This window comes from Nothoprocta perdicaria, unplaced genomic scaffold, assembly GCF_003342845.1.
Source record: "Nothoprocta perdicaria isolate Ctin4 unplaced genomic scaffold, notPer1 scaffold_74, whole genome shotgun sequence".
Taxonomy (NCBI): domain Eukaryota; kingdom Metazoa; phylum Chordata; class Aves; order Tinamiformes; family Tinamidae; genus Nothoprocta; species Nothoprocta perdicaria.
In genome coordinates, this window is record NW_020456021.1 from 2,434,960 (window position 1) to 2,462,825 (window position 27,866).

The 27,866-nt window shown below is 36.5% G+C and overlaps 1 protein-coding gene across 1 annotated transcript in view; it reads left to right on the plus strand.

The window, feature by feature from the left end:
• The window catches only part of CD109 (CD109 molecule), a 72,173-nt gene that overhangs the window by 38,056 nt on the left and 6,251 nt on the right, over positions 1–27,866 (plus strand). The window contains exons 13-28 of the mRNA XM_026051268.1: positions 1,168–1,341; positions 2,498–2,650; positions 3,357–3,431; positions 3,858–3,909; positions 4,415–4,550; positions 5,141–5,258; positions 8,074–8,187; positions 8,512–8,730; positions 9,322–9,466; positions 9,791–9,967; positions 12,601–12,682; positions 13,884–14,112; positions 14,643–14,808; positions 15,885–16,075; positions 19,678–19,833; positions 19,914–19,979. Coding sequence (XP_025907053.1) covers positions 1,168–1,341; positions 2,498–2,650; positions 3,357–3,431; positions 3,858–3,909; positions 4,415–4,550; positions 5,141–5,258; positions 8,074–8,187; positions 8,512–8,730; positions 9,322–9,466; positions 9,791–9,967; positions 12,601–12,682; positions 13,884–14,112; positions 14,643–14,808; positions 15,885–16,075; positions 19,678–19,833; positions 19,914–19,979 — 2,253 coding nt within the window. The remainder of the gene's footprint in view (positions 1–1,167; positions 1,342–2,497; positions 2,651–3,356; positions 3,432–3,857; positions 3,910–4,414; positions 4,551–5,140; positions 5,259–8,073; positions 8,188–8,511; positions 8,731–9,321; positions 9,467–9,790; positions 9,968–12,600; positions 12,683–13,883; positions 14,113–14,642; positions 14,809–15,884; positions 16,076–19,677; positions 19,834–19,913; positions 19,980–27,866) is intronic.

Here is a 27,866-nt window from a genome sequence, read left to right on the forward strand (position 1 = left end):
AAGTTTGGGGATCTACCTTTTTATTATAGGAATGACATGAGTATATGGTCTAATCTTCTTTGTTTGTCTGAGGTGAGAGATTTGCAGCTTTCTTAGCAATTAAATGAATATTATTTTGAAGCATGCACAAAAACCATTTTACTTACCAAGATAAGTAATTAAATAGTTTAAATTAAACAATTTTATATGAAAATGTTATTCAAAAATATGGAAAGTTACAACCCTGCCCCATATACCAATATATTTATGTGTTTATATGTCTGTATATGTGTATGTATATGCAAATTCATATTTTTACCATATTACCATACGCATTTCTCTTAACCTAGATGTTATAAAGAAACAGTGCTCTTCGTATCTTGTATTTTTTGATTCAAACAATTCTTTTCTCAGTTAATTAATTTTTAGAAATCTGTTCTCAGTAAGAATATGGAGATCTACATGGAGGTAATAAAGAGTTGTTTAAGGTAAAGAAATTCTGACAGATCATATAGGCATAAACTGGCCTTGCAGATTTTAGCCACAGAAGGACAAAGGTTACAGTCAAGGTGGTTGGTGAAAATGCAGATTTGAAAAGTTAAGAGAAACAATCATGTGCTCTCCATAGCTCTCCTTTTTGATAAGTCATATGGTCCAGTTGTAACAGATTCAGAATGAAAAAGTTGATCCTGTGCACCCAAAGTCTGCATTGTAGATATCTTGAGGGAGCTTCAGGCTAGTTATGATCTGATCTGGTAAACCAAATGCTTGTCATTAGCTGGAGCATATTAGTGGGCTCTCCATGAAGTATGGATTGATTGGAGATTTGCTTCAAAATTGTATTCTTGATCCAAACTCAATGCTACTGTAGATGTCCCATACTACCCAGCCATTTTGTTCTTATATTTCTGTATTCTCATTGTCAATATGTACTGTGCACTTATCCTTGTGGTTTTTCATTTGGCCATTATGATACAGGAATTAAAGCATGTAAAATATCTATTTTTAATATTTAATTATTACATTCCTCCCATGTTTGATACCCAGTCTCTTAGAGCTAACCCACCAGTTTTTCAAAAAAGCTACAGCTCTATGACTCTTCTTTTAGCATCTGTTTATAGAAGAAATTGCAATGCTTGTCATATCCTGAGTTACCAGTAGGTTCTGTGATTCATTTCTCCCTTTCAGGTAGTATCTAAGGAACAGATTATGGCATTTGGCACAAAAGTTTCCACAACATTCACTTTAACAGCAGAAAATTCCTGGGCTCCCCTGGCACACGTACTTGTATTCTATGTTGATGAGCTTGGAGTAGTTGTAAATGATGCTGTCACTGTCTCCATTCAGCCTGCCTTGGACAAGGTAATTATGTGGAACTTGAATCTGAGATYGTGTTCTTGGGTTTTTCTTGCATGCTAAGCAGTAGTCTGGATCACAGAAGTGTAAACACTAAATCTAATCTGGGGATTTAATCTGAGATTTGCAAAAGTTCATGGAAAGATTTTTAATAATATCAGGGTTCAGCTATAAATGCAGGGCTATTTCATATCTGAAAAAAAAAACCTACTWGACCTAGGTGCTCTGCATAAACAGATAAACAGCATCCCCTCTTGATTTTAATAGTTTAGTGAATTACTCAGCCAAAAMCTGCTTTAGGTAATACAGTAGAAGGATATTCACCAGTGTTGTATATATGGAACTGTAAAGTTTTAGAAAACCTTATTCTAATCAGAGAGGATCATGTGGTATGATGTATGACCRCAGAGAGCTCAAAATAGAACTGGCATTTTCTGCTGAATCTTTCTGGGGAGACTTTCCATAAGCCATGAGTTTTCCTAATTTTCTATAGAAGCTCAAAGGCAGCTTTTTTGACTGTGTGGACAGTGAATGTGACCAATATTTCCTGTGACCATGAGTACTTTAACTCAAAAAAAATTGAAAAACAGTGGGAAAACTATTGTTACAGCAGTTGTTTCATTTCCTAGTTTACTATCAGGATGAGACTTTTGCTCTTTATGCAAATAAAAGACTAACTTTGACTTTTTACAGGTGACACCACCCAAAGATGGTTTCAAGTTCTTCTTCTTCTAAGGAAGGAGGAAAAGCATTAGTGGAATCTTTGAGGAATGGAGATTTTCCCCAAAATGCCTTTCTAGATATCTAGATATCCCAGTATTTCAGAGAATATGTTGCATATTCTGTACTGATCTACAGAGAACACATTTCTTTTACTGCCCTTAGCTATGGAAAGTAGTATATACTTGTGGCTGAAGAGGTTGCTGGTTCTATTCTAAGTGTGAGTTAAAATGATAGCTCTGGATGCTAATGGTAGCYTAACACCAATGTAAGGAATTGAAGACAGTAGAAGGAGCATCATGATGTTCTCCTACRGGTCGTAGGCAGAAGTCCTAAGAGATGTCATGCTTGCTTGCAAATCCAAAGTCTTAATTGTAGCTAATTAAGTTAAAAATACTTCCTCAGAGTTGTTAGCTGACTATTTTCTGTCTTTCTTTTCTAGATTAAAATCTCTTGGAGCAAAGATAAGGTCAAGCCATCTGAGAAAGTCTCCCTTAAAATCAGTACAATGGAACCAAGATCAATAATTGGACTTGCAGTTGTTGATAAAAGTACAAAACTTCTAGGAGAAAGTAGTGACATAACAGAAGATTCTGTAAGAAAGTGGGGAAAAATGTTTTCAGTATTGTGTGTATGAAAGATGTATGTTTATGAATACACTACCATTCATAAGCTGAATGAATGATATTCTTTGGGGATGATTTGTAGTCTTTAATTGTGGAAAAGACTGTAAGGCTTTCAAAATAATAGACCTGGCATTTTTAATTCCAACTAATACTTCATTGTTTTTCCATTTATCTATTTAGTTGGCAGTTTCTTCTTTCAAGAAAGAAAAAAAGTTAGGAAAATTCCTTAGTGATTTGTGCTTTTAAAAATCAATATAAAACAATACAAAGAACTGTATCTTTTTGAGAATAAAATAATTAATCTTTTTGTATCACAAGATCACAAGAGCACCAGCAAGCAAAAAGATTTGACAGAAAACATCATTTCTAAAGTGACATGATGATGACATGTTAGCTTAAGTGTCACAGAGTATCAGTGAACTATAGTCTTGTATTTTATTCTTTTATAGTTTTAGTCACACTTTCATTAGTCATGAAACCATTATAGTCCAATCCCATTTATTCTGTCACAGATTTTATTTTTTGTTACATCAGAGCTCACAGCTACTTCCTGAGGTTCATTTTTTTTTTAAATTAGCATCTGTAATTGTAAAAGTTTTGAAAATGTAGAGTACACAATTTTCACACAATTGAAGACTGAACACTCTTCAGATTAGTTTGTTTCTCTTGTTTTAGGTAATACATGATCTCCATTTATACAACACAGCWCAGTACTTTCCCCTGGTTAGAAGTTCTTTTGATGTCTTTCAGGTATTGTTTTTCTTTTTCTTTTAAGTAAAAGCTGAGTTTTTACTGCTTTTACTGCCTAGGAGAAAAAAAATTCTTTTAAATTTGGGACTGTAGATAGTGTACTGTTTTCATGGTTTATATTGGTTTTGAATTGAAAAATTAATCATCATGTATATATTCCAAATGCAGAGAAATATGTCTGTATTTTCATAAATGTGAATTGCTTTATTTTTGATAGTGTATTCTCTTTTAAACTTTTCTGWCATTGAGGAAATATTCAGATTTAGATTTCTGTTTTGTTGATTCCTGAATACTACTTCCTTAAGATTTATAACTGCTTTATTATGGAAACTGTATTTTTCTAAAAAAGAAAAAAAAGAAAATAGATAAGCTCTGTTGATGTCCTGAATGCCCTGTATTGAACTATATTTTATAAATTCTATCCAGAAATGCAGCCTTTGGGTATCAACTGATGCAATTCTTGAGGAGGATAAAGAAAGTTATCTTTGTAAGTAATAAAAATAAATGTAGCCAAGTCTAATGTACTGTGTGGGAAAGGCTGTCTAAGGGTTAGGCTTCCTATTAGCAGTTCTTGTGGTAGCACGAATGGTCTATATTCAGCCTTGCAAATAATTGTGATTTTCAAGAGTCAAGAGATGCAAAACTTACAGTATTTTAAAAACTTTCTTTTTGCTTCTGTCCTGAGTGTTGGTATCCAGTGAGGGCCTGGGAGTGAATGAGTTTCTGTTCAGTTCCACTTGATATATGGGCAATAGTTTGCCACTGTGATATTAGTAGCCGTACCGTATGAGTTTCAGGAGTACTCCCATACATTGCCTCCAGAGACAGGTAGAAACTTCAGGTTCTTATGAAACTTGTTAGCTCGTATTGTCACAGAGTGCTGTTACCAAATGTATTGCAAAGCTCTAGAATATGGTCCAAACATTATATTAATATATTTTTAAACCATTTTTTTTGAAAGGATAATATTTATTATTTTGTAGATGGCGGAATGATACCCATAGAGGATGATTTTGCTGATGATTTGTTGGAAACCAGAGATGGATCTCATGATTTCAGCACTCCTTATGTCAGGACACGTTTTCCAGAGACTTGGCTTTGGATTGACACCAATACTAGGTATCAGATTAGCAGCAAATGGAAACTGATTTATTCTTGCTTTTATTATTTTGTAGATTTTAGTAGTACTATGCTGTAAAGTTGAAGAACTTGGCTTTAAAATATAGTATTATTTGTATTGCACTACCACCTAGAGGCCACAAATGAGATTGGAGGCCCACCAAATTAGACATTTTAGAGCTACACATAAAGAGACAGTGCTTGACTGAATACTTTACAGTTTTAGTAGATTCTAGGTAAAAATACTGGAGATTTTTTTTTTCTTTTTTACAGATTGGGAACAAACTCACAAAGAGACTCAGTATTCTTTCTCTAAAATATTGAGATTAGTCTAGAATGTGAAATCTTACCYGTACAAAAGTCAGGAATTCAAGGAGCTGTTCAAATTGGATGGTGAAATTGGACTTGTGATGTGAAGCAAAATATTATGTTCATCCATGGCTAAGGATTTAAAGACATAGTCATAATCTCAGATTATTTTACAGGATATGTAACATCTTCTTAAGTGTAATGCAAAGTAGTTAAATATAATTACCTTCAATTTAGTTAATTTAAGCTTTTGAAAGTCTTTTATGTCCTTTTGCCATCAGATCTGACACAGGTACCACGCTGGAAGTTACTGTACCCGATACCATCACATCCTGGATAGCCAGTGCTTTTGTGATTTCTGAAAACAGTGGGCTTGGGTTGACAACTGCTCCAGCTGAGGTAATACAGAAGTAGACTGTTATGCTTTAAACTTTTGGTAACATCGTCATCTTATACTTGAAGCTGTATCTTAGTTCTAATAATGGCTGTCTCCTTACACTAATAAAGTGATCAAGGGATGAATTTCATTCAAACTTAGAGAAAACACCACACGAAGTCACAGAATCACAGAATGGTTGAAGTTGGAAGGGACCTCTAGAGATCACCTAGTCCAACCCCCCTGCTCCAGCAGGRACACCTAGGCCATGATGCACAGGGCCACATCCAGGCAGGTTTTGAAGATCTCCAGAGAAGGAACCTCCACAACCTCTCTGGGCAGCCCGTCCCAATGTTCAAAGTCATCTATATATGCTTCTTCTTCATGGACTTCTAAATAGCTCAGATGTTACACAAATATTTGAGTGCCTACTTGAGTTAAAATGGTTGTACTTTCACAATGTGGCCACATCAGAGTCTTCTTAGGTGGAAAGGAGGAATGACTGTCTGAGGACATCGTGTTTCCCTGGTTTGTTTGTGCCAAGAAGATTTTTACATGAGGTGGATAGTGAGTACAGGTAGAGCACACAGGCCAGCTGGGAAGAGGTGGCCAGGATGGGAACATTTTGTCTACTAGAAGGATCATGCTCCAGTGCTGTTATTCTGAAAATCACCCTAGAAGGAAGGACAAAAAAAAAAAGGAAACATGCTTACTTTTTGAATAAAAACCTGAGTGATGGAGTGTACACTGAGATCTGACAGTAAGATGAGCGATGAGGTGCCCCTAGTTGCCAAGTGTCTGCCTCCCATACCTTTTGTATGTGCAAGGACTGTAGCAGTTGATGAACTGTCTCTTTGTTCATGGAGAAAGCTACCTTCACAGAGTTATTCAGCCTATCTAAAACAGGAAGCTTTTCCTCAAGGCTTGTTTAATTAATATTTTAGCTATGTTGAATAACCCTGCAAAGGATTATTGATCCTTCCATTCTTCATGTAAAGATTCTACGGAAACTGCATTCCTAACCAAGACAACTTCAATGAAGTGCCCGAAGTTAGATTGAGTGAAACGGTATGGTACTGAGTTGCAGATTAACAACTTGACACCACAACTAATCAAAACATAGTTTAGAGAGGATGATTTACCTGTTAAAGTTCTCATGCCCTCAGATTCTTGGGGAGGAGTAACTTCTGGAATTCAAACCCATAGATAGATCCAAATTTCATAGTTGGCTGTTACACCAGACACAGAACATGTGCTTTGAACATCACGATCATGACTCCACCACAAAACTTGGAGCCTGATCTGTTTTTTGTGGTAAAGCTCCTTTGAGACTGGAATCTTCATTTTTGTTTCTTTCGTGATGTTTGGCAGAGATGAGACAAAAAGAGGAATAGTTTTCTGGTTCAGACTGTATGAAAATATATAGTTGGCCCCTCATACGCAAATTTGAGTAGGCTGCAAGTAGAACAGATGTTGAGATGATTTCTTAACTATAATCACCCACATGCACTGTTCAGTACATCACCCACTGCTTTGTTTATATTGTGCTCAGAGATCCATATGGCTGAAACATGCTAATGAGTACCATRCAGAAAAGCATATAGAAGAAATTCATGAAAATTATAATGGAGAAATAAATATGACATCTGCATGTTTATTGTCATTTATTCCTTTGTGTCTTGATTTTATATGATTTCTACTATAGCRAGTATCAATTAATTTACCCCATTGTATTTAATTCTGATATACTAGGATATTCCTGAATATAGATTTTCGGTACTGCAAGAAGTTTAAAGGGAAAGAAAAAAAGGCAGAAAATAGGTKGACTAACCCAAAACTTCTTTAGCGGGAAAAAGACTTTGTTAACTAACTGAAAGCTTGAGAAAACTCAACCCAAAGTTGAGCTAGTTTTATAAAGAAAAAATGGAAAGATTTGATAGCTAAGAAGAATTTTGAGTTTCAGATCTCCCCAAAAACTCTGTTCACATAGAAATATTTTTTAAATGAAAACAAAATTAAAACCGTTTCTAGCTGACATTTCACTAATGAAACATATCATGCTTCAACTATTCTTATTGTACAGATGTTTGTAAGCAGTATAATTTTCATTCCATTGAGATTGAAGTGAGCTTACCACTGGCTTCTTCAAACCAAGGCTTCATCCAAAAGATCCTGTTTTCAGATAAAAGTAACTAGTTGCTGGTGGATTTTCCTCAGTTTTTCTTTTAATTAAGAAATGATGTATCTTTAGAAATAATATAAAGAACTTGCAACAGTTATTTTTGCAAAACAATCTCAAATGTGCAAAAATATCAAACCACTGCACATGTGGTTGTTAGTGAATTACAGAATTAAGGAAAGTTAGTTACTTTGTATTCTAAATTCATTTCTCTATTGACATGGTGATATATCGGCATAGAGAGATATATAACCATCCAATAGTTATGCATTCAAACCAGTTAATGATTGCCTTCCTGAGATCTCAGATCATAGGCCAGATCACAGCTTTCAAGCCTGCCAGTTGATAGACTCTTTAAGACCCAATTTAGATGCCTCTGTCAGAAAATGCCCTTGTGTCAGGGCTGCCAGGAGTCCATGAGCACTCACCTGAATGCTACTGAGTTCTCAAAAAGATGCTAATAACTAATAGATTTTTTTTGGTGTCTGCATCTCCCCTACAGGATTATATTTTATAAATTGTAGACTCAAATATACTGTCTCACCTAAATTTGAATTTAAAGGTGAGATGGTTTAATCGGAGAACACATTATATGGTCATTTTCATAGCCAATATCTGATTGCTTGAGTTCGCTGCTCTATACTGGTTTTGTTTTGCAGCTGGAAGCTTTCCAACCTTTCTTCATTTTCCTGAACATCCCATATGCTGTCACCAGAGGAGAACAGTTCGTTTTGGAAGTGAACATCTTTAACTATTTGAAAGAAGAGGCTGAAGTAAGAACTACTAGGTCTTTCTGATGAGTATTTTTCACTACAATTCTGTTATAGGATGAAGTTTGCCAGCAATTCCCAAGTCAGTTCATGTGCATGCTCCTGTATCAATCTTGGTTGAATAAGCAGCTCATTTTAATGTTTAATGTTTAATGTTAACATTAAAAACTCATTTTTAATGTTAAAATGGAACATTTTAATGTTTGGAACATTTCCAATGTTTAATGTTCCAAAACATTTTAATGTTTGGAAATTCTAAAGTTTAAATTATTGCACTGATTGATTGCATGCCAGATCCAACTTTACAAACATTGCTTTATTTTACAGGTTAYCGTGTATTTGGATGTGGATGATGCCTTTGAAATTACTCTGACATCCAATGAAATAAATTCTACAGCAAATCAGCAGTCTATATTTGTACCAAGTGAAGACGGGAAAACCGTTCAATTCCCTATCAAGCCAACAAAGCTGGGAGAGATTCCTATCAAAGTGACGGCAATATCATCTGCTGCTTCTGATGCTATCATTCAGAAAGTTTTAGTAAAGGTAAATAGTAAACAACTTGGATTGTGCAGAGAACTAAAATCTCTTGGATGGAGGTCTATCCTGAATGGGTTGAGGGAACAAGCCCATTTATTTCCTCTGCTCAAAGGGCATTTTTTGCATGCATGCAAGAAGAAATTAAACCTTCAGGGTGATTAACCTAAGTCCTCATTGTGTAACAAACTGTAGGATAGCAGATGACATGAGAGGTAACATCTTCAGTCTCCTTTGTCCCTGCATCGTGCACTTGACATGGAACATATTGGAATCAAGATGCTCTAATTGACTCTGTGGATATATTTGTATAATTAAAACAATGTCCTGAGAAGCAAATTGTGGACATAGATGTTTGTCATAAAGCTAGTCAGTTTTAAGTCTCTGACATAAAAAATGTCAGTTTTGATGGACCAATAACTCAGCTTCTTTTATGTTAACAGCTAGCACAAAACATCCAACAGTGCTTTAAATCCCTCAGCACAGCAAGTACACAATCCCATCTTAAAAGAAGCAACTGTTAAAATTACCATAATCCTGTTACAATAATCAGCACTACATTTAAAAGGTTACAATAATTCTCTCTGTTTGTTTTGATAGGCTGAAGGATTGGAACAGATTTATTCTCAGACAGTTCTTTTGGATTTGACTGGGAATAATCTGCAAACATTGTCAAAAACGTTGGATTTCAGTTTTCCTTCTGATGTAGTAAGTGGCAGTGAGAGAGTGCAGGTCACTGTTATTGGTAAGAATTGTTTTATCCTGTTTTTATCTCTATTATTTGCTAAGAAGCTGTATTGTCTATTATTGTATATTTTTTTGAGATAAAGTTTGCTATCTGCTAGGATTCTATGGAATGCCTCCTTCCAAAAGCATATGGGAAGACAGATCAGTTAACAAAGAGCTCATAAGATGAAGTTTTCAGGTTTAATGCAGTTTTCTGCACGATTAGTGGTGTTTAGTGCAAGTATTCCCAATGTATTGCATTCCCAATATATTTTCTCCCAGTTTAGCTGACATCACCTTTGATGTGTACATATTTACACTAAGCTTTAATTTGATCTTTCAGGTGATATACTTGGGCCTTCTATCAATGGTTTGGAATCATTGATTAAGATGCCTTATGGCTGCGGTGAACAGAATATGATCAATTTTGCTCCGAATGTTTATGTTCTGCAATACCTGACTAAAACCAGGCAGCTCAGAGAAGATATTAAATCGAAAGCCATATCATTTATGAGAAAAGGTATGTATGCTGAGAAGAAAGATGTTAGATTTTTAAGAACATGTTGGTAAAAGACATATCTAACTTTGCATTTGGTATTTGAAGTACTGTTCTGTTGCTGTCCTGAGAACTGGAAGAAAAGTCCATTTTCCCCTAGTTTTTTCAACTGGGCTGACAGAATTAAAGTGCAAACAATTTTGTTTCTGACTTTGTTCAGTAAAAAATAATTTTATATGATTACTTTTTATAGGAAAGCTGCATTTTAGAAGGTAATTCTTATAATATTYCTTAGAGACTGCTCTCTGTTCTTTGATTAAATTGCATAAACAAACATTTCTGATCTCTGTATGAGGCAAAGCAAAACAAAAGTTGCTTTTGAAAAGTTTTATGCATTTTGGAAAATGCTAARTATTTTGAAACTGCTTCTTAAGAAATAAAGAAAATACTGGTTGATGTGAAAACTTTGGAGTCTAGACTCAGGCAAGGAATGAGGTTGAAGTATTTTCCAGTTATTTGAAATGAAAGCCCCATGAGTCTTTCACATGTTACTGAAGTCCTTTCCTCCTGACATATTCTCTTTTACCTCTGTTCAACTAGTCATCTCTATAGACATCTCTTAATTTCAGCTCATCCTCTGGGAATGATGGGGTACATATTGATAATAGGATCCTTCTTTTCCCTGCCTTTCCAGTTGTATGTGTTGACATTTGAAGTATCATTTTTCAGTTTTGATTGAGTGTCCATTGGAATGAATGCAGTGGTTCACACCCCTCAGATCTATTGTTTCAGCATTTCTGCAGACCATCCTGTGTTAGATCCACTCATGTTAGACGATTTTTGTGTGACAACAACAGAATTGTCATTAAAAAGAAAGCAGGCTGTAGGAAATAACTGAGTGATCATTCAGTTTTCCTTCTGGTTCTGGGCGATCTTGAGATCGTCCCCAAAATTACTAAAAGCCAACATATATTTATCTCTTAGTTAAGTGCTTCCACATTACCAGTGGGATGGTGGTGATAATCCTTAATTCTATGTACTCCCTGTTCTGTGAGGAAAAAGAAACCCAACTTTTAGGCATTTTTGAAAAGAAAACTATTTGTACATATACATATATTTGTGTTGCTCACAAAATATTACTTTGGCTAAAATTTTGATAGTGACTTTTTGCTTTCTTTGTTGAGAAATGCCACTTACTTAATTTGGACTTTTTTTCCTCCCACTTAACAGTGCTTCACTTTTCAAGCTCTTTAACTTTGATTAAAGATATTTCTATGTATGAGAAAGATTGTCTGGTTTTAATGATGTAAATAACCACTTTACTTATGCTAATACCTTAAAAAAACAACTGTGTATATGTGGAAGTTGTAATTTCTAACTATTCTAACAAGACAAAAATTAAATTAGATACTGTTTCGATGAGATTTTGAATGGGTAGCTGGGCTGGTATAATGTAGCATTAAACTCACATCTTTATACCTTCATAGCTTCCTATAGGAGAGAGACCATGACAAAAGTTCATTTCATATGATGAGGTAATTTGTTCCTCAGTAAGTAAGGCTGTGATTCACACACTTATCTATACTGAGGGTGGTATAAAAACACGTGATAAACCATATGTCAGTGAATGTGAGGAAGACATTGCAGGGACCAATTTCTAAAGATATTCAGACAGTTCTGTAGTGATGTAAATGTCTTTAAAAATAAATGTTCCCTAAGGCTTTTCCTTTTGCCTGCTTGTACTTGGTGACTGTCAGGTATTAGACTAATGAATATGCTTTCTTAATTATAATAATCAGAATAGCAAAACTAAGGGAACAAAAGGGAAAAAGGAAAGAATAAAGTTTTGTTAAATGTTAGAAATAGGTATCATTATTATCCTGGGTGCGCAAGTGGCAAGCCAAATCAAAGAAAACRTAGGAGAGGGAAGGTCTTAGGCATCAGAGCCCACAGTAATAAGCGTGCCTTAGGTATTCCTTCACTTTTAACATTACTGAATTTCAGTTCTGCACTGAAGCAAACTATTGAGTAGGGATGCTGTTAGTGGTCATGAGCAGCTAGTAAGCTTTTGTGGTCCTTTTATTATAGATATTCAGCACTCAGTAAAACACTGCAGCTGTTCTAGATACTGAAAAAATCTTTAGATGTCTCTTAACCATGTGCCTTTCATTTCTGAAGGGGCAGGATGCTAAAAGGGAATATTTTTCAGTGGCAGTTGTAGGTTTGCTGAACTCTTGCCTTTTCAGTTGGAAAACATTTAATTTTTCACTTCTCTCTGCTTGTGTTGGGAAGATGGAACATTTCTGCATGTTTGTGACAAGCTCCTCAAAGCAACAAAGTGCTGAACTAAAGCCTGTAACTCCAGTTTGCCCTCCCTGCTGTGCTGCTGGAGCCACTGAGCTATGTGGGGCTGTGTCACAGTGTGCTGCACTCATGTCTGGATTTTTGTAGATAGATCCTTCATGTTACYGCTACATACTGGTGGTATTTTGCACAGTTTTATTTCTTCCTACATCTTTGGAAGGTATTTATGAAATTTGAACTGAAGTTCCTCTGTTCTTCTCAGAAAGTGCTTTGCTTCWTGCCATTAGAAAGTTTGAACTGGAAACCCTGTAAGAGGAATGCGTTCAATGCCTTTATCTGCTTTTTCACTTCAGGCTACCAAAGAGAGCTTCTTTTCCAGAGGGATGATGGCTCCTTTAGTGCCTTTGGAAATGAAGATTCCTCTGGGAGCACATGGTAAGTAGTTCTGCCAGATTCACTTTGGAATTTGATCATTTTAGATATTTTTCCCTACAACTAAAATCTTTGTGAAGTTGGTAAAAAATTCCAGCCATATTAGCCTTCTGACTGGTTTTCATTAGGTCTTTAGGCCAACTTTTAAGGTCATTCTACTACATAATATGCTGTCAAATCCATTATTAGGACAAGGATTTTTAATTTTGCAAAGAATRAATAGTGATATTTTTTAGAAATGGGAGTCACTGAGTGAAATGCTTAAAGATGTCTTGCTGGAGAGGATAGCTCAGCTAGAACTAAATCAGAAAAGAAAAAAAGTTAAGAAAAGTTGAGATTTGGCTGCTTGCTACAATAAAATGGTGAAAACTTGATTATAACTGTATGAGCAATTGTGATTGGGTATTTAATTCACAACTGCAGTCTCTCGGTAATCCACAACTTACGAGTTGTTAAAACACACATTAGTTTGTTCTCTGATACTCCCCATGTGGATTTAAACAGTACCCAGGAGCTTAAATATACTTATATATTTCAATAAACATTATTGGCTGTAAGTAGAAACATTCCAATTGCTGTCACTGATCCAGTCAATACTTCAGTGAACATCTTTCATTGACTTTAGTGGGATTTGCCTTGGACTCAATAGACTGGAAAATGAAGAAAAATGAAGAAAAATATTTATATATCAACCTTGGTATTTAAATAGTGCAGTGACAGGTTACATGAATATGCATTTAGCAAGGAAGGCAGTCAAGGCAGAATTTTAGACTATAAATGAATAAAGCAACAAGAGTTGTTCTGGTGATGAGATTATGGGGAGAATGATCCTAGGAAAGATCATACTCATAAATATATTACTTTGTAAATTATGATTTACAAATTACAGTCTTGCAGCAGAAGTCATGAGAACAATATTTGAATAAAGATAAATATTTATGTTAAGTTTGGGAACCTACAGTCTGTAACTAATTTTTTAAATGCTAACAGCTGAAAAGGCTGTTAATGATTTTTGGTAACAACGAAATAACTTCATTTTTTGAGATTAAGATTAGCCTCTTTTTTTTTTTTTTTTTTTTTTTTTTTTTNTTTTCCTCTGTGCTTGGAAGATGTGTATGGCATAACTACATCTTAAATCATGTTAAGCAGAGGACACTGTAATGTGGTGTTAATTTTCTGTGTTCAATTAACCTTTTCCCCTAAGGTTAACAGCTTTTGTATTAAGATGTTTCCTTCAAGCTCGTCCATTCATAGATATTGATGCAAATGTACTTGTGGATACAGCTAAGTGGCTTGTCCAGCATCAGAAATTAAATGGAGAATTTCAGGAGCCTGGCAAAGTGATACAGAGTGACCTTCAAGGAGGCAACAATAATCTAGTCACTCTAACAGCTTACATCATGTCATCCCTGCTGGAGTTTCCAGATAAACAGGTACTGGATTTCTTGAGTAATATAATTACTGGAATACTTCATAATTTGTCATACTACCTGGCAAACGCTTTATAGTCTAAGGAAATAGAGGAACTTCTGAATAGACCCCAAATTCAACCTGTCTTGGGTAAAATTCCCTGTACTTTGGCCTATCTACAGCAAAGACTTGTGATTGGAGACCATCCAGTTTTAYGTACTTCTGCAAAAGCTAAAAGTCGTTGTTTGTAGCAAAAGTATTGTCATAGCTTTGGTCCAAGAATTTTGAAAGCAATTTAGGGGGGAAGCTATCCTTAGAGATGCCAAATCATTCCAATTGATTTAAGTCATATTATTCATATTCTTATGAGACAGTGCCAGATCAGAATGTTTGCCTTTGATGTCCTGTGTGTGACTCTAAAAGAAATTCTTAGTATTTCTTGGTTATTGCTAGAAGACAGTGATATTTTTGTTCTGCTTTCTTTTAGAATATATTACTCTCTCTTTATATATATTATTGACTGTACGTTTTTCAATATCATTTTTATTTCCAGCATATTGATGCAATCAGACGTGCCACAAACTTTCTAGAAGAAGAATTAGAAGAAGGCATTTTGGATAATTATACTTTGGCACTTGTGACATATGCATTGTCAAGGGCAAAAAGTACAAAAGCAAAGGAAGCCCTGAATATATTAAACCAGAGAGCAGAACAAGAAGGTATTGCACAACAATCTTATACCACTGTAGAGGTGTTTTGTCCTTGATTTTGAAAATATATATCATACACCATACCTACATATAGAAGTAGAGACAAAGAAGATCTTAGTTCTGAATTCAGAAGTGTTCTGAGCATGACAAATTGAATAGGCTGAAAACTTCTAAGAAAACCTTAACAAAAAGTGACTATAGATGAATGAATTCTCAGAAAAAGTTAGGGCTTTAAGTCATACAGTGCTCCTCATATTAGTAGTGCAAGGATGTTGGAAAACATTACTTCTGTGTTTTACTATGTTATTATGTGTATGAGTTCTACTGTTCTAAAAGGTTCTGATAGTTCAGGAAATTGGTGGGTAATGTTGAGTGGAAATCAGTGTAAGAATAGAAAAATGAAGGACTGGACTTTAAGTAAGCTAATACAAAGATCTGTTCTTTAGGTTTTCTTTCGTGACCCCTATTGTGATGTTTAACCTCTTTTGAGTTCAGCACAACTAAGTTATTCTCCTTGATTTAGGAAGGAAAAAATAAAACAGATGACATGCAATATAAAAAAAATCAGATTGTTGGTTACATTATAACCATCCTCTTGAAAAATCTGAAACAATYTATTTTCTAGCTTAGAACCCAAGCTTTTCCAGTGTCCCTCTGTGTTTACTGAATTGGACTTTTTGGAAGGTCACTTTTGGGAAGGGAGGATTCATACATTAAGGAAAAATAAGTCCAGGATGCAGTCTTGTTGTCCGGAGCTCCCTCTCTAGCACTGGAGAGAAAGGAGTACCCCAGCAATGAGTTGGCTTTTTCACAAAAGCTAGTTTATATGGTACTTGAGGATGACAACAAAAGCTTATCTGAAATCAAAAGGAATTGCTATTTGGACCCCAGCTTTCTTTTTATCTGGATTCATCCACTTCTGAGGAAGGGCTAAAGTAAACCCTTTACTGGCAATGCGCATAAAGTTTAGAGAAACTTGCTAGATCCCAAAATAAAGCAAAAATCAAGAGGATTCCCTCTATTTTTTCCTGGAAGACCAAAGGCTTCAGGCTGTGGATCTGATTGTATTATAATTCTTTTTTCAGGTGAATTTCGTTTCTGGGTAACACCTGCTTCTGAAATTTCTGATTCATGGCAGCCACGCTCCATTGATATTGAACTTGCAGCATATGCTTTGCTCTCACACTTTCATCAAAACAGATTAGCAGAGGGGATCCCAGTTATGAAATGGTTAAGTCAACAAAGAAATCACCTTGGAGGATTTTCATCTACTCAGGTAATATTATGCCTGAATAGTTACACTTTCCAAATGAGTGCTAGATTTTATTAAGAAAAAAAAAAAAAAAAAAAAAGAGAGAGAGAGCACATTTGGTTGTAAATAAGAAGTATAGGGATTTGTTTTTCTGTAACAGCCTGGGTTAAGTGCGTGCTTGTATTCTTGCAGGATTGGCTTCTTAAATGTGGACTAAAATTTTAGTAAGTTGACAAGTGTAATCAAGAACCAGAGAATCACCTTAATTATTTAAAATATTAATTGGAAAGACCTAAAAGTAAGAAGAAGAGATTCCTATGGAAAAATGGTGAAAGCTATTTTCCAAGCAAATGTGATAAACATTTCTTACTTTTCTTCCAAGAACAGAAACTTATTTCTATTCTTTCCATATGTGTGTCCCTGAACTCCTAAAATGCTATTAGCTGAGATAAGAAAGTGAAGTTTTAGATGAACAGTCTATGCCAGTGTCTCTGTTGACAGTTGGTCTCAGCTAAGTATGTACTATGTCCTCATTGTTACGTAAACTTTTGATGGACCATGAAATTTGGGAGATCTTTATCATCTCCAGGAGGTTTCCATATTGTTGAAATCACATCATGTAAGCTGTGCTGGCATGCAAAGAATTCATATAGTGATTTGGATTGCATTAGTTCAAGTTAGCTTTTAAATTAACTACAAATGCTGGTCACAATAAAATGTCACATCTCATCATACTGCTTGGTASCAAGCTATACAGGCTATTCTTAATTATTTTCAAAAGTCACATTAATCTAAGAGAGATTAGTTCTGTGAAATGAAGGGCCATTTGGGAACTAGCATAGCTTCCCTGAGATTCCAATATTTTCTTAATGTCTTAATTCTTGCTTATTATTTGAAAGACTTAATTGAAGCACTAAGTGGGCCAAAGGTTTAAATAAAGAGAATAAAGATTCTCTTTATTCTTCAGAAAATATTTTTACTTGAAAGTTTGGAAATCTGCCAGTGCACCAAGGGTGAAGTTAGYAAATGAATCTAATCCTTTTAGTCATCTATAATCTAAACTATTTTGCTTTCAAAATTGCTCCAAATATGTCTGTGGGTGCCTTTTTGTTTTTTTACTTGTGGAAATGGTCACATACTTTTTGTTATCTTCTAAAATTGCTTTAAGAAATTGTTTGAAGTATTTTCTTGCATTACTTCRTTATATTATAAACTTCATATGTTTTTAAACAGTAAAACGAAAAGTAATCAGTGGCATGTGTGATATTTTCTAAGCTAGGGTACCATACCATAATTCATTGTAAATTATGTAACTAGTATAGATTACTGTGAATTTGCAGTCAGAATATTTTGCTTTATAATATTTTTCATGTCTATGCATAAAATGTGCACATTTCRTACATACAGATATACACACATACAGAAAAGTAACATATGAATGCAAATTTAAATAACAGGGAAGAACCTCTCATAGAGGGACTTATAGACATGACTTGAAACCATATTCCCTAACTTTTCAAGTAGTATATTTGATGTAATATTGCCTTGACTAGTCTTGTTCCTTGTGCTTCAGCAGTTAACGTTTCCTTGTGGGAAAATCTAGGGTGTGCCTTCTATTGCAGAGCATGCCAAAGGGCACATTTATCATCTTTATAAGTGCCCAGCAGAGTTGTAGAAGCCTAAGACAGGAGAAAAGACCCAAAGTCATCTTCTGCAAGGGCAAATAGGATTTCTAGACTTTTTGTACTTTGGCTGAAATCAGGGAGATAAATCTAAACTGTGAGAAGTGTGATTGTAAGGATTTGGAAAAGACACTTCAAGATATWCCTCGGAGTCACCAGCTTAGGTAAGTGCAGGTATATTTCTATTTTCAGATCATTAAAATTAGATTCTCCAAGAAGATCTTATATCTGTTTAGATCTTTAACATAGATCCGATCTATACAGATGTGGTAGAGCACTGTAGTTTCTTTAATTCCAATGTGAAAGAAGTTTTGAAATTTTGGGCTTCCAAGCCACACATCTTTGGCAGGAATGACATACGAGTTCCCAGAATAGGGCAGAATCATTTTGTTTTGCCATTGCCTTCTGTAAAGGAGTCAGCATCTGCAAGTATAAGAGTAAGGCTTCCTTGTAGGAGCAAATATTGGCTGCTTACAGGAAAATCTGCTAGTTTGTCCAGAATGTTAAATATTTCTGAGATCTTTCAGGTGTATCTATTCTGCCACACCATGCTAAGCACTGGAGTCAGGATAATCCCAGCCATAGTGGTTCAGGGTACCGCTTTGCAATGTTGCTGATCATCTCAATCATGTGCAGTTTATAGATTTTACGAAATCAATGAAGCAGGTCATCTTGGAAGAGGGCATGGTACAGGAAAGAGTAGTTTCTAATCATTCARATACTGGTTTCTACTCATTTAGAGTGAATAGGCAGCACGTCCTGCTACACTGTGGTATGGCATAGTCACAGTTAATGAACATTACTGTCACCTTAGAATCTTGTTACTAAGAATGAYGTAAAAGTGAATAAATCACCTCTAAATGCTGAGCCTGCAAGGCCCATTACTTCATTGCCATGGGTTAAGAAAAGTGACAAATGAAATAAACAAACAAAAATTCCTGGGAAGCAATACAGACCTAGAATTACTGCATTTTTTCCCCCTAGAAAATACTAGGTGTTAAAATTCTCATTCACTGAACTGTGCTGGATCAAAGATTCAAAAACTGCCTCTAATGATCAAATACTCTAAGCCTGCAGCTGTACACAAAAATAAACAAAAGAGAATTTGTGGGTAGGTATGATACTGTGTTTATAAACACATTCTGCGGTGGTATGATTGTACAAAATCTCAGATTCAAATACAAAGGATAAAAACTTGGCTGAATTCCCTTCAATTTTTTTGCCATAGGGCCAATAAGAAATGGTTTCAGGAATTCTTATAAACACTACTACTTTTCAGACCTGTATCTTTTGCTCCAGTGATCAAGGTACCCTGAAAAAATACTATGAAATGCTGGATATTACTTACACTTAGTCCCTGTGTAAACGTAGAAAATAGAAAATAGAATCATTGCTTTCCTCACACACTGGGTGGGATGTGATTCAGGCTGTTGCATCTAGGCTGTTGCCTGTCAGGTCTTCCACATCTCACACAAATGGAAGAGTTCCTTAGCAAGCTCCCATCTCATTCTGTATTACCTGAGTCTGTATCTATCTTAATTTCTGTACTATGTTATTGTCCCTCTTCTGCTTTGGAATCCTTTGGGCTAGTGAAATAGCAATGGACATGTGGGTGCTTGAAAACTCCCAACACAATCAACAGATGGGAGAAAACTGGGACTAAAAAAGAAGGGCCAAACACATGGCTATACACACATATTTCACTAAAAAACTGGTGATAACCTGGTTTGATTAAATTGAAGTAATAAATTTAATTGCATGGATTTTCTTAGACCTGATTAAAGTGTCCAAGCTGAGCAGTTGAGCTGACTCGATTATGTTTGTTCAAGCCCAGCTTATTTAAACAAATCCAGTATGAGTGTTTAGACAGACTCCAGCAAGGATTGCCTGTCATGTGGTGTGCAGAGCTGTGTTTAATACAGAAGCACTTATTTCTCTCAACAGGACACTGTAGTGGCTCTGCAAGCCTTGAGTCTATTTGCATCTATTACTGCCACCAGCAAGACTGAGATTGATGTTACTGTAACAGCACCTACGTTGAAAATTCCAGAAACATTTTCAATTGATACTCGAAACCGTTTTCTACTTCAGACCAAGGAGGTACTGTAGAAAGTGAGTAAAGTTTGTGCCTGAAAGTRTCTTCTTGAAATTACTGTTTAACTCCTTTGTCTTTCTTTTAGCTTGTGCCTGTGCAACCTATGACTGTTACAGTTTCAGCTGAGGGGATTGGATTTGCTATCTTTCAGGTATGCAATAGAGTTGTTATTTCTAAAGCTATGTTCTCTGTAAGGAAGGTTTACTTTAATAGAAAGCTTTATAAAAATATTAATAACTAAAACATCTGTARAACATCTTGTCTTAAAACAATAGCAAAGTACTGTAATTTAAAAAAAATAAACCAAATTTTGTGTAAATGTACAAATTTCACATCTGTGTGATTGTGTATCTCAAATAGTTCAACATTTTAAGTACTGTTGGCTGAGTGATGGTTTTGGGGCACTTCCATGGGTCAGTTATAAGCCTATCCTCCTGTAGAAATGTAGTAGTGCATTGGCATGATAGTCCAAAGTTTGTGTGGACAAGGCAGAAAAGTCTCATTAGCTCCTGAAATAAGCCCTGGCAGGGCACAGAACATAATGGCATTGTTAGTTATTTAGAGTTATTTTCCTTTTAATGAAGTAGAATAAAACAATGCAAAAGCTAAAAATGAAGATGACTGGATTTCCAGCAATTTTTATGCTACTCTGAAATGGTACAATCACAAATATATATGAAAAAGGCATGAAAGAGTATAAAGGACAATAAAAAAGTTATTGAAACTTGCTAAAAGTGGATGCTCAGGATCAGTCAAATTGTGGGAATGGGAAGCCTGAAAGGGTGTCATGATCTCCTCTCTGGCAGTCCTGTGTGTCAGGGGTAAAAATTCCAGCATCTTTATTTCAGTTAAACAAATTAATCTGTGATCAGTACATGTTGTCTTTGGAATGAGCAAGCAGTAAATAGCTCTTTTATGCTTTTCAACTCCTATCTTTCACCAGTAACAGAGCTTATGTCCTGAAGAAAACTGTTCTTCAAGATTTTACAGTAACACTTGGGAAATATAATATGAGAAGAAGACAATACTGGATCAGATTTATAAGATCACTAGTGGGTCTCTCTTACCTTTCCTCCTGTTGATAACAGTGGCTTAGAGCCAAATGGGTGAAAGAAAAGGCATTTGAAAAGCTATAGAAACAGATGACATGGAAATACTAGTCTCTGATAAGCATGGCAGACTTTTTTTTTTTTTTTTTTTTTACAAGTATATAGATAAACAGATAATTGCTGAGTACATCACAAAACAGGGCAGAGTTCCTGGTAACTGTCTACTGTTCATATTTGGGAAAACAGAATTTAGGCCACCTTAACGCACTCAAAGTTTTAAACCAGATCAGATTCAATTTTAAATTTTTCTGATCTGACCTTTGCTTCAATTCTCTTGAGGGACAAAAAAGGAGGAATTTAGTAAGTACCCTCTTGGATAAGAACCTTTCCAAAGAAACTTTCACAACTACCTGTTAGCAATGAACAGCAGCTACCAATACACCTCGTTTATTCAGTACCAGTCTGCAAAACCTACAGTGACATAAATGATTATCATAATTTATTCATTCCCAGAAGTGCAAATGACATTTGCAGGAAAGTTCAAATACTTGAGTATATTTTAGATTCAAACTCCTTGGCCAAAATAGGAACGAACACTTCAGCAAGACTGCATTTGCACATGTTTAATTTCAAAGTGTGCATGCATGTGTGTATGAAGTCTAGCAGACTGGGGTTCCAGAACAGTTAAGACTGCTTAAACTTAATCATTGTTGAAAAATACTCCCTGATATTAAGTCAACTGATGTGTCAGGAGAGTGAATCAGAAACTTTTCAGCAAATTATTTCATGCTGGAAAATGCTTTATTGAAATGGATGATGATGATTTATTGAAATGAGTGTTTTCTGTGGAAATGTGTTGATTTCAATTAAACTTCTGCCAATAGGCAAATTTCACATCCAAATCGGTCTGTCTGGAAGACCTAGCTGAGTTCTTGTACACAGAATATCCAGTACTTAACCTAGTGGTTAGAGGGCTCCTCAGGTGTAAGTTCCTGATTTGTTRTACAGTTCTAACATGTGGTGTCATTCACACATAACCTGGCATTGATTTCTGAACACCAGTTATCTACTTCATTTAAGTCACTGTGCTGTTGTGTTTTCTCCAGTAGCTCTGAGGCAGAAATGCTATGACTTGTCTCCAAATATTGTACTTAACATAGAGTTGTAGTTTCTCCAAAAACTTTTCTTAGGTGGGACCATCTCTTTCCATCTGCTTCCTTTGGCAGGTCTGCTATTCTAAAGAAAGAGCACTGATGCCATTTGAATTAGATTTTTCTTTTTCACAAAGACAAGCTAGATCTGGGTCTCATTTAATAAATCAGATAGCATACGACATTGCAAGCACATTTCTTCAGCTGTGTTTCATTGTGTTACACCCGCCAAAGTACAGTGGTGAAATTCACTGTTCTGGGATTTGACTTTCTAGCCAGATGTAGCATGTTGAAACAGTAATTCATTTAAATATCACAACACACAAGATTCAGTCCATTAATGGAAAAGCTTTTCCCAACAGAATGGATTCTAGTTTAAATTGTTTTTTATGAAAACTCTTGCCTGTGTGTACGAGTTGGCTGTGTGTTAACTCACAACCCTGCAGGATCTTATCAAATATATTTATTTTGGACAGTATCACTGCGAAAGCAAACATTTATTTGTAGTTTTGTGGTCCTGCTGTCAACAAAGTCTCCTAGCTTGTCCCTTCATTATGAGGACAGACACTATTTTAAGATACTGATTCTGCAAGGAGAAGGAGGGCATAGCTTTAGGGGTAGAATATAAGAAAGGGACCCTGTAGAAAAAGGAGTGAAATAAGACATCTTCTCTATGTGGCCTGCTGGAAGTCTTGGAAGAAATATCTGTTAACTGGCTGAACTGTAGGCTTGGCTTGGCCAGTGCATGGCCTGGGACAAAGGAGKGTGCTACTGAAATCTAGGGCTCTGGTGAGTGGAGGGCTGGCAGGATCAAGGAGGATGTCTGTGGGCAAAGTAGATTGRTTGGGCAAGATCTTTTGGACCGCCTGGTTGCATATAAAAGGCTCTCTGGAGAGAGGAGTATCTCTCTCTTTGTCAGGGTTTGTTGGCTGATAACACTCAATTCTCTGCCACCCCCTTTCATAATAGACACAGTTCATATGTTCAGTGACAGCTGAAAGGGCAGTTCTCAAATGACAGAGGAAAACAGTGGGCATAGACTATATCTTTGATGGTGGAAGGTGTGAAAAAGAACCCGAGAAGAGAATCACCTGTTGCTAACTAGTGAAAAGTACTGATCTTTTCTTTCACTGAAGCTTTCTTTTTCACTAGACTTAAATAAAGGATCAAGTGCTAGTGTGATGGTACTAAAAAAGATATACTGTGAAATGGCTATGTATTTCTCCATTGCAGTTTTTGAGTGGATACTAACTAGTCAAAAAGGGATAGGAAAAGAGAGAGGAAGAATCTGCTGAAAATATTTCACTGAACTCAAGTCCTCAGTTAAGCATATTTACATTGCTAGTCAAAGAACAAAATGGACAGGAAAGAGGCATTGATTAGAGGACTACATGTTCAGTTTTTCACATTGATTAGAGGAATTGCAGTTGCTAAGAAAGAATTTTTTAATTGAAATCTTTGCTTTGTAGCACTGTAAAAAAAAAACCTCTTTTTTTTTTTTTTTTGTCATGAGAAATCAGGATAAGAAAGTTTCCACTTAACAACTTATTCCTTGAAAGTAGTACCTGCTTGACCTTTTCGATATATAGTTTCACATGTTGCACATTGGCAGTAAATTCTTATCTGTGTTGCTTTTTTTTCTGGAAAAAAGTTAAAACAATTTTGCTTTCGTGATGGCAAATTGTGAGGGCATTGCCAGCTTCCCTTTACCAAACTTCCTGCAGGCCTTTAATTGGTAGACTTCTAGACTTGCTTGGTACTCCTTTCTGCAGGACAGTTATATGGGTAAGTCCTCACCACCACACCACTATTGCTCTGTCTATACAAAATTGGCTCTATACATACTCTATGTAAAATTCAGAAATGCTAGGCAGGGTGATGGGAGTTAGTAACTGTAGACTGAAATACAGGGCATAACTTTCCTATCAAGGAGACAGAGACGTGGCAGCAGAAAGCAGAATAAGATATTAAAAGACACTTTGCACTGACTTGCTAGTGTGTAAGTTGGGCTCCCCCCTGCTGTACCTCTAAATTTGGTCTGACAGTTTTCCATTTGCTGTCTGGAACTCTTCTAAAGGGACTGTGATTTTCAAGAAATATCCTACATTCTCTTTTCATTAGTTGAAGTACAAACTGGGGTCTTGCTGGGCAAGTGTTATTTGAGCCACACTCTGATTATTTTCCTTCCAAAGCTGAAGAAGTTTTTTCCCCCTCTTAGTGTTCTATCGTAATGACTAAGAGAACAGATAATGATGGAGTTTATTTATGCAAACTTACTATTCTGTTGTTGACAAAAATCACAATTCTGCCAAACAAATGGCAGCTAATCTTTGATAGTAGATATTTTCGTAGTTTATTGTATTTGGTTTTGTCACTCTAAAATTAAAGTTTTCTCACTGGTATGCTGAGTCAGTAACTCAATCTCTTGTCCTCAGCAGGCATTTTGTCCTGTTATAACGGAGTGGTGTTAATCAGAGTAAGAATATTTTCTCACAGTTAAATTTCACTCTCAACATCTTTTGGGTGTGAAACCACATGAACGTGAGAATAGACATCCAGGGACAACTGATACAATTTGTTATCCTCTACCCTGTCATGGCCAACAGAAAAAAGATGCCCAAGGCAGGCTGCAAGAGCAGGACGAGGTGGATTGAGAACTGGCTGGATGGCAGAGCTCAGAGGGTGGTAATAAATGGGGCCGAGTCCAATTGCAGGCCTGTGGCCAGTGGTGTTCCCCAGGGGTCAGTGCTGGGCCCAGTGCTGCTCAGCCTGTTCATCAGTGACCTGGACGAGGGCACAGACGGCAACCTGAGCAAGTTTGCAAATGACACCAAGCTGGGTGGAGTGGCCGACACTCCAGAGGGCTGTGCTGCCATCCAGAGGGACCTGGACAGGCTGGAGAGTTGGGCAGAGAGGAACCTCATGAGGTTCAATAAGGACAAGTGCAGGGGCCTGCCTCTCAGGAGGAATAACCCCAGGCACCAGGACAGATTAGGGGTCGACCTGCTGGAAAGCAGCTCCGCAAAGAGGGACCTGGGAGCCCTGGTGGACACCAAGCGAACCACGAAGCAGCAGTGCCCTTGTGGCCAAGAAGGCCAATGGGATCCTGGCTGCATCAGGAGGATGTTTCCAGCAGGTGGAGGGAGGGGATCCTGCCCCTCTCCTCAGCTCTGGTGAGGCCGCACCTGGAGTATTGGGGGCAGTTGTGGGCTCCCCAGTATAAGAGGGATGTGGAGCTCCTAGAGAGGGTCCAGCAGGGAGCGACAACAATGATTAAGGGAATGGAACATCTCTCGTATGAGGAGAGACTGAGTTGGGCCTGTTCAGCTTTGAGAAGAGAAAGCTGAGAGGGGATATGATTAACATGTATAAGTATATGAAGGGAGAATGTAGGGAGGAAGGGGCCAAGCTCTTCTCAGTGGTGGCCAGTGACAGGACAAGAAGAAATGGGTGTAAGTTGAAACACAGGCAGTTCCATCTCCAGATGAGGAGGAACTTCTTCACTGTGAGGGTGACAGAGGCCTAGAACAGGCTGCCCAGGGAGGTTGTGGAGTCTCCTTCTCTGGAGGTCTTCCAAACCCACCTGGATGCTGCCCTGTGTCACATGCTCTAGGTGTGCCTGCTTGAGCATTCTGTGATTCTGTGACAAGCATGTAGTTACACCTCCTGCCCTTGGCTGGTCTGTGAAACAGGGCCTTCCAAACCACAGGTCATCAGTTGGTGCCATCTCTGGGCTAACAGATTTTTCCATGTTAGAATTTTATTCCATGAATATGGCACTCTGAATTTTCTAAATTTTTAACTACAGCTTCTTTTGGCAAGTAATTCTATGCTAATGATGCATTGAATGAAGACAGACTACCCCTTGTTCATCTTGAATCTAGTCTCCTAACATATATCTGGAGATAGGGTCTAAGAGAGACTGTGGTGGGTTGAAGAAGAGCCCAGTGTTCTGCTTTCAGCTATAACCCAAAGTGGATACCAAAAAGAGAATGTAAACATAGATAACATATTTTGACTGTCATTTCCACCTCCTGYTATTTATTATCCAAGATCTTTGGCTGGGGATTGTTTTGGTGTACTTAGCAAATTTCAGTTGATTTCCATGAACTTATCTATTTTGTCCTTGGACTTGTGTAMACTTAACATCTGCAGCATCTTGTGGGAAGCAATTATATAGTGTAATCTTGTATTGCATGAAGAACAATTTCTTGTTCATCTTCTCCATTCTACTGTTTTGCTCACTATATCACTATTTTATCATTCTTGTCATTACTGAATCTTTCTTCCTACTTACCTTTTCATGTCTGATTTTTTTTTCATCTATTTGGAAGCTATTCTTTGTCTTTGATCATCTAAATCAACTTTCTCCATCTCATTATTATTCCACCATACGTTTTTTGAGATGGAGGCTAGATCTTTCTAGCTTTTTTTTTGGTCTATGCTTCTTAATGGCTCTCAAAATTTTATTCAGTTTTATGATCATTGCTAAACATGGAAATTATATTTTCATAGGGCAAGAGATTCAACTTTGATCTCGTTCCGGTACTGTAATAGTCATTAAAAATCACATTATTCTGCAGCTCTTTGCAGTAATTCTCATCTTTGTCAKCTCAAATAAATTAGTCTAATCACCAAACCTTATCATGCCAGTATTCACCCTCAACAGTGAGGGTGACACTAGAACAGGTTGCCAAGAGAGGTTGTGGAGTCTCCTTCTCTGGCGATCTTCAAAACCCGCTTGGATGCCACCCTGTGCCACATGCTGTAGGTGAACCTGCGGGTTGGACTAGATGATCTCTAAAGGTCCCTTCCAACCTTAAGGATTCTATGATTCTACGATTAATGTTTATGATATGTTTATCAAGTGTCATCTAGCATCTAGTGGCACCAAAGTTCTTTTAGGTCTCTAGTCATTTCATATCTGAACATTCATTTCTGCCTTCTGTTCTTGACTTTTAACATTCCTTTGTTCCTTGAAAGCTTATTTTCTTCCAGAACTCTCAGTTGGCACTTGCCAACCACCGTTTTGACTGTTGGATATGCAGAGAATTTATATTCAGTAGAGCTCCCTTTTTCATGCTTTCATTTACTTAATTCAATCAACTTTGGTAGATTTATAACAATGAGCTATCTCCAATATATCATGTTTACTCATATGTCCACTATTTTGATTTTACCATGTTTTCTAGTACAGATACTGAGTTTACCTGATATCTGGAGTTCTCTACACCCCTCCCCAAATTCTTTTATAATTTTATGTCTAATGCTATCTTCCAGTCTTATACCAAGGAATTTTATTAAATGAAAACCTGCAGGTAATAATTCATCTGTTTTTACCTCAGTTCTGTGGGTTGTGTAGCCTGTTTTTTGTTACTCTGTTGTTTATGGGTGATGTTATGCGTGATAATGTGYGAGTACTCATGGTTGCTGAGTTCCAAATCCAGCATTTCCGCTTTGGCTGTCAACATTGATAGTTTCACAGGTTGTCAAGATAGTCAAGTTATCTCCTAGTTATTCAGAACACCTTTAAGCGCTTCTGGTTTKACCGGTATTTTGATATAAGATCCATTTCCAACATCTTCTGCACATCTACACTAAAAGAATAGGAAGCCCTTTAAACTGTGTCTAATAGATGTGCCTATTTTATGAGTGTTACAAAATCTGTAAGCCTGTCCTACATTCTTCTTTGGCTTGGTTAGCAGCGGTTGGCATTTGTTGAACGGAAAGGGTGAGAGCTCTGTCCTTAAGGCAGTCAAAGGCCTGTAGTTTGTCTTTGCTACAAATGAACCAGAAGATGAATCTATTTAATTAGTGCATAACAACAGTATTGCTTTG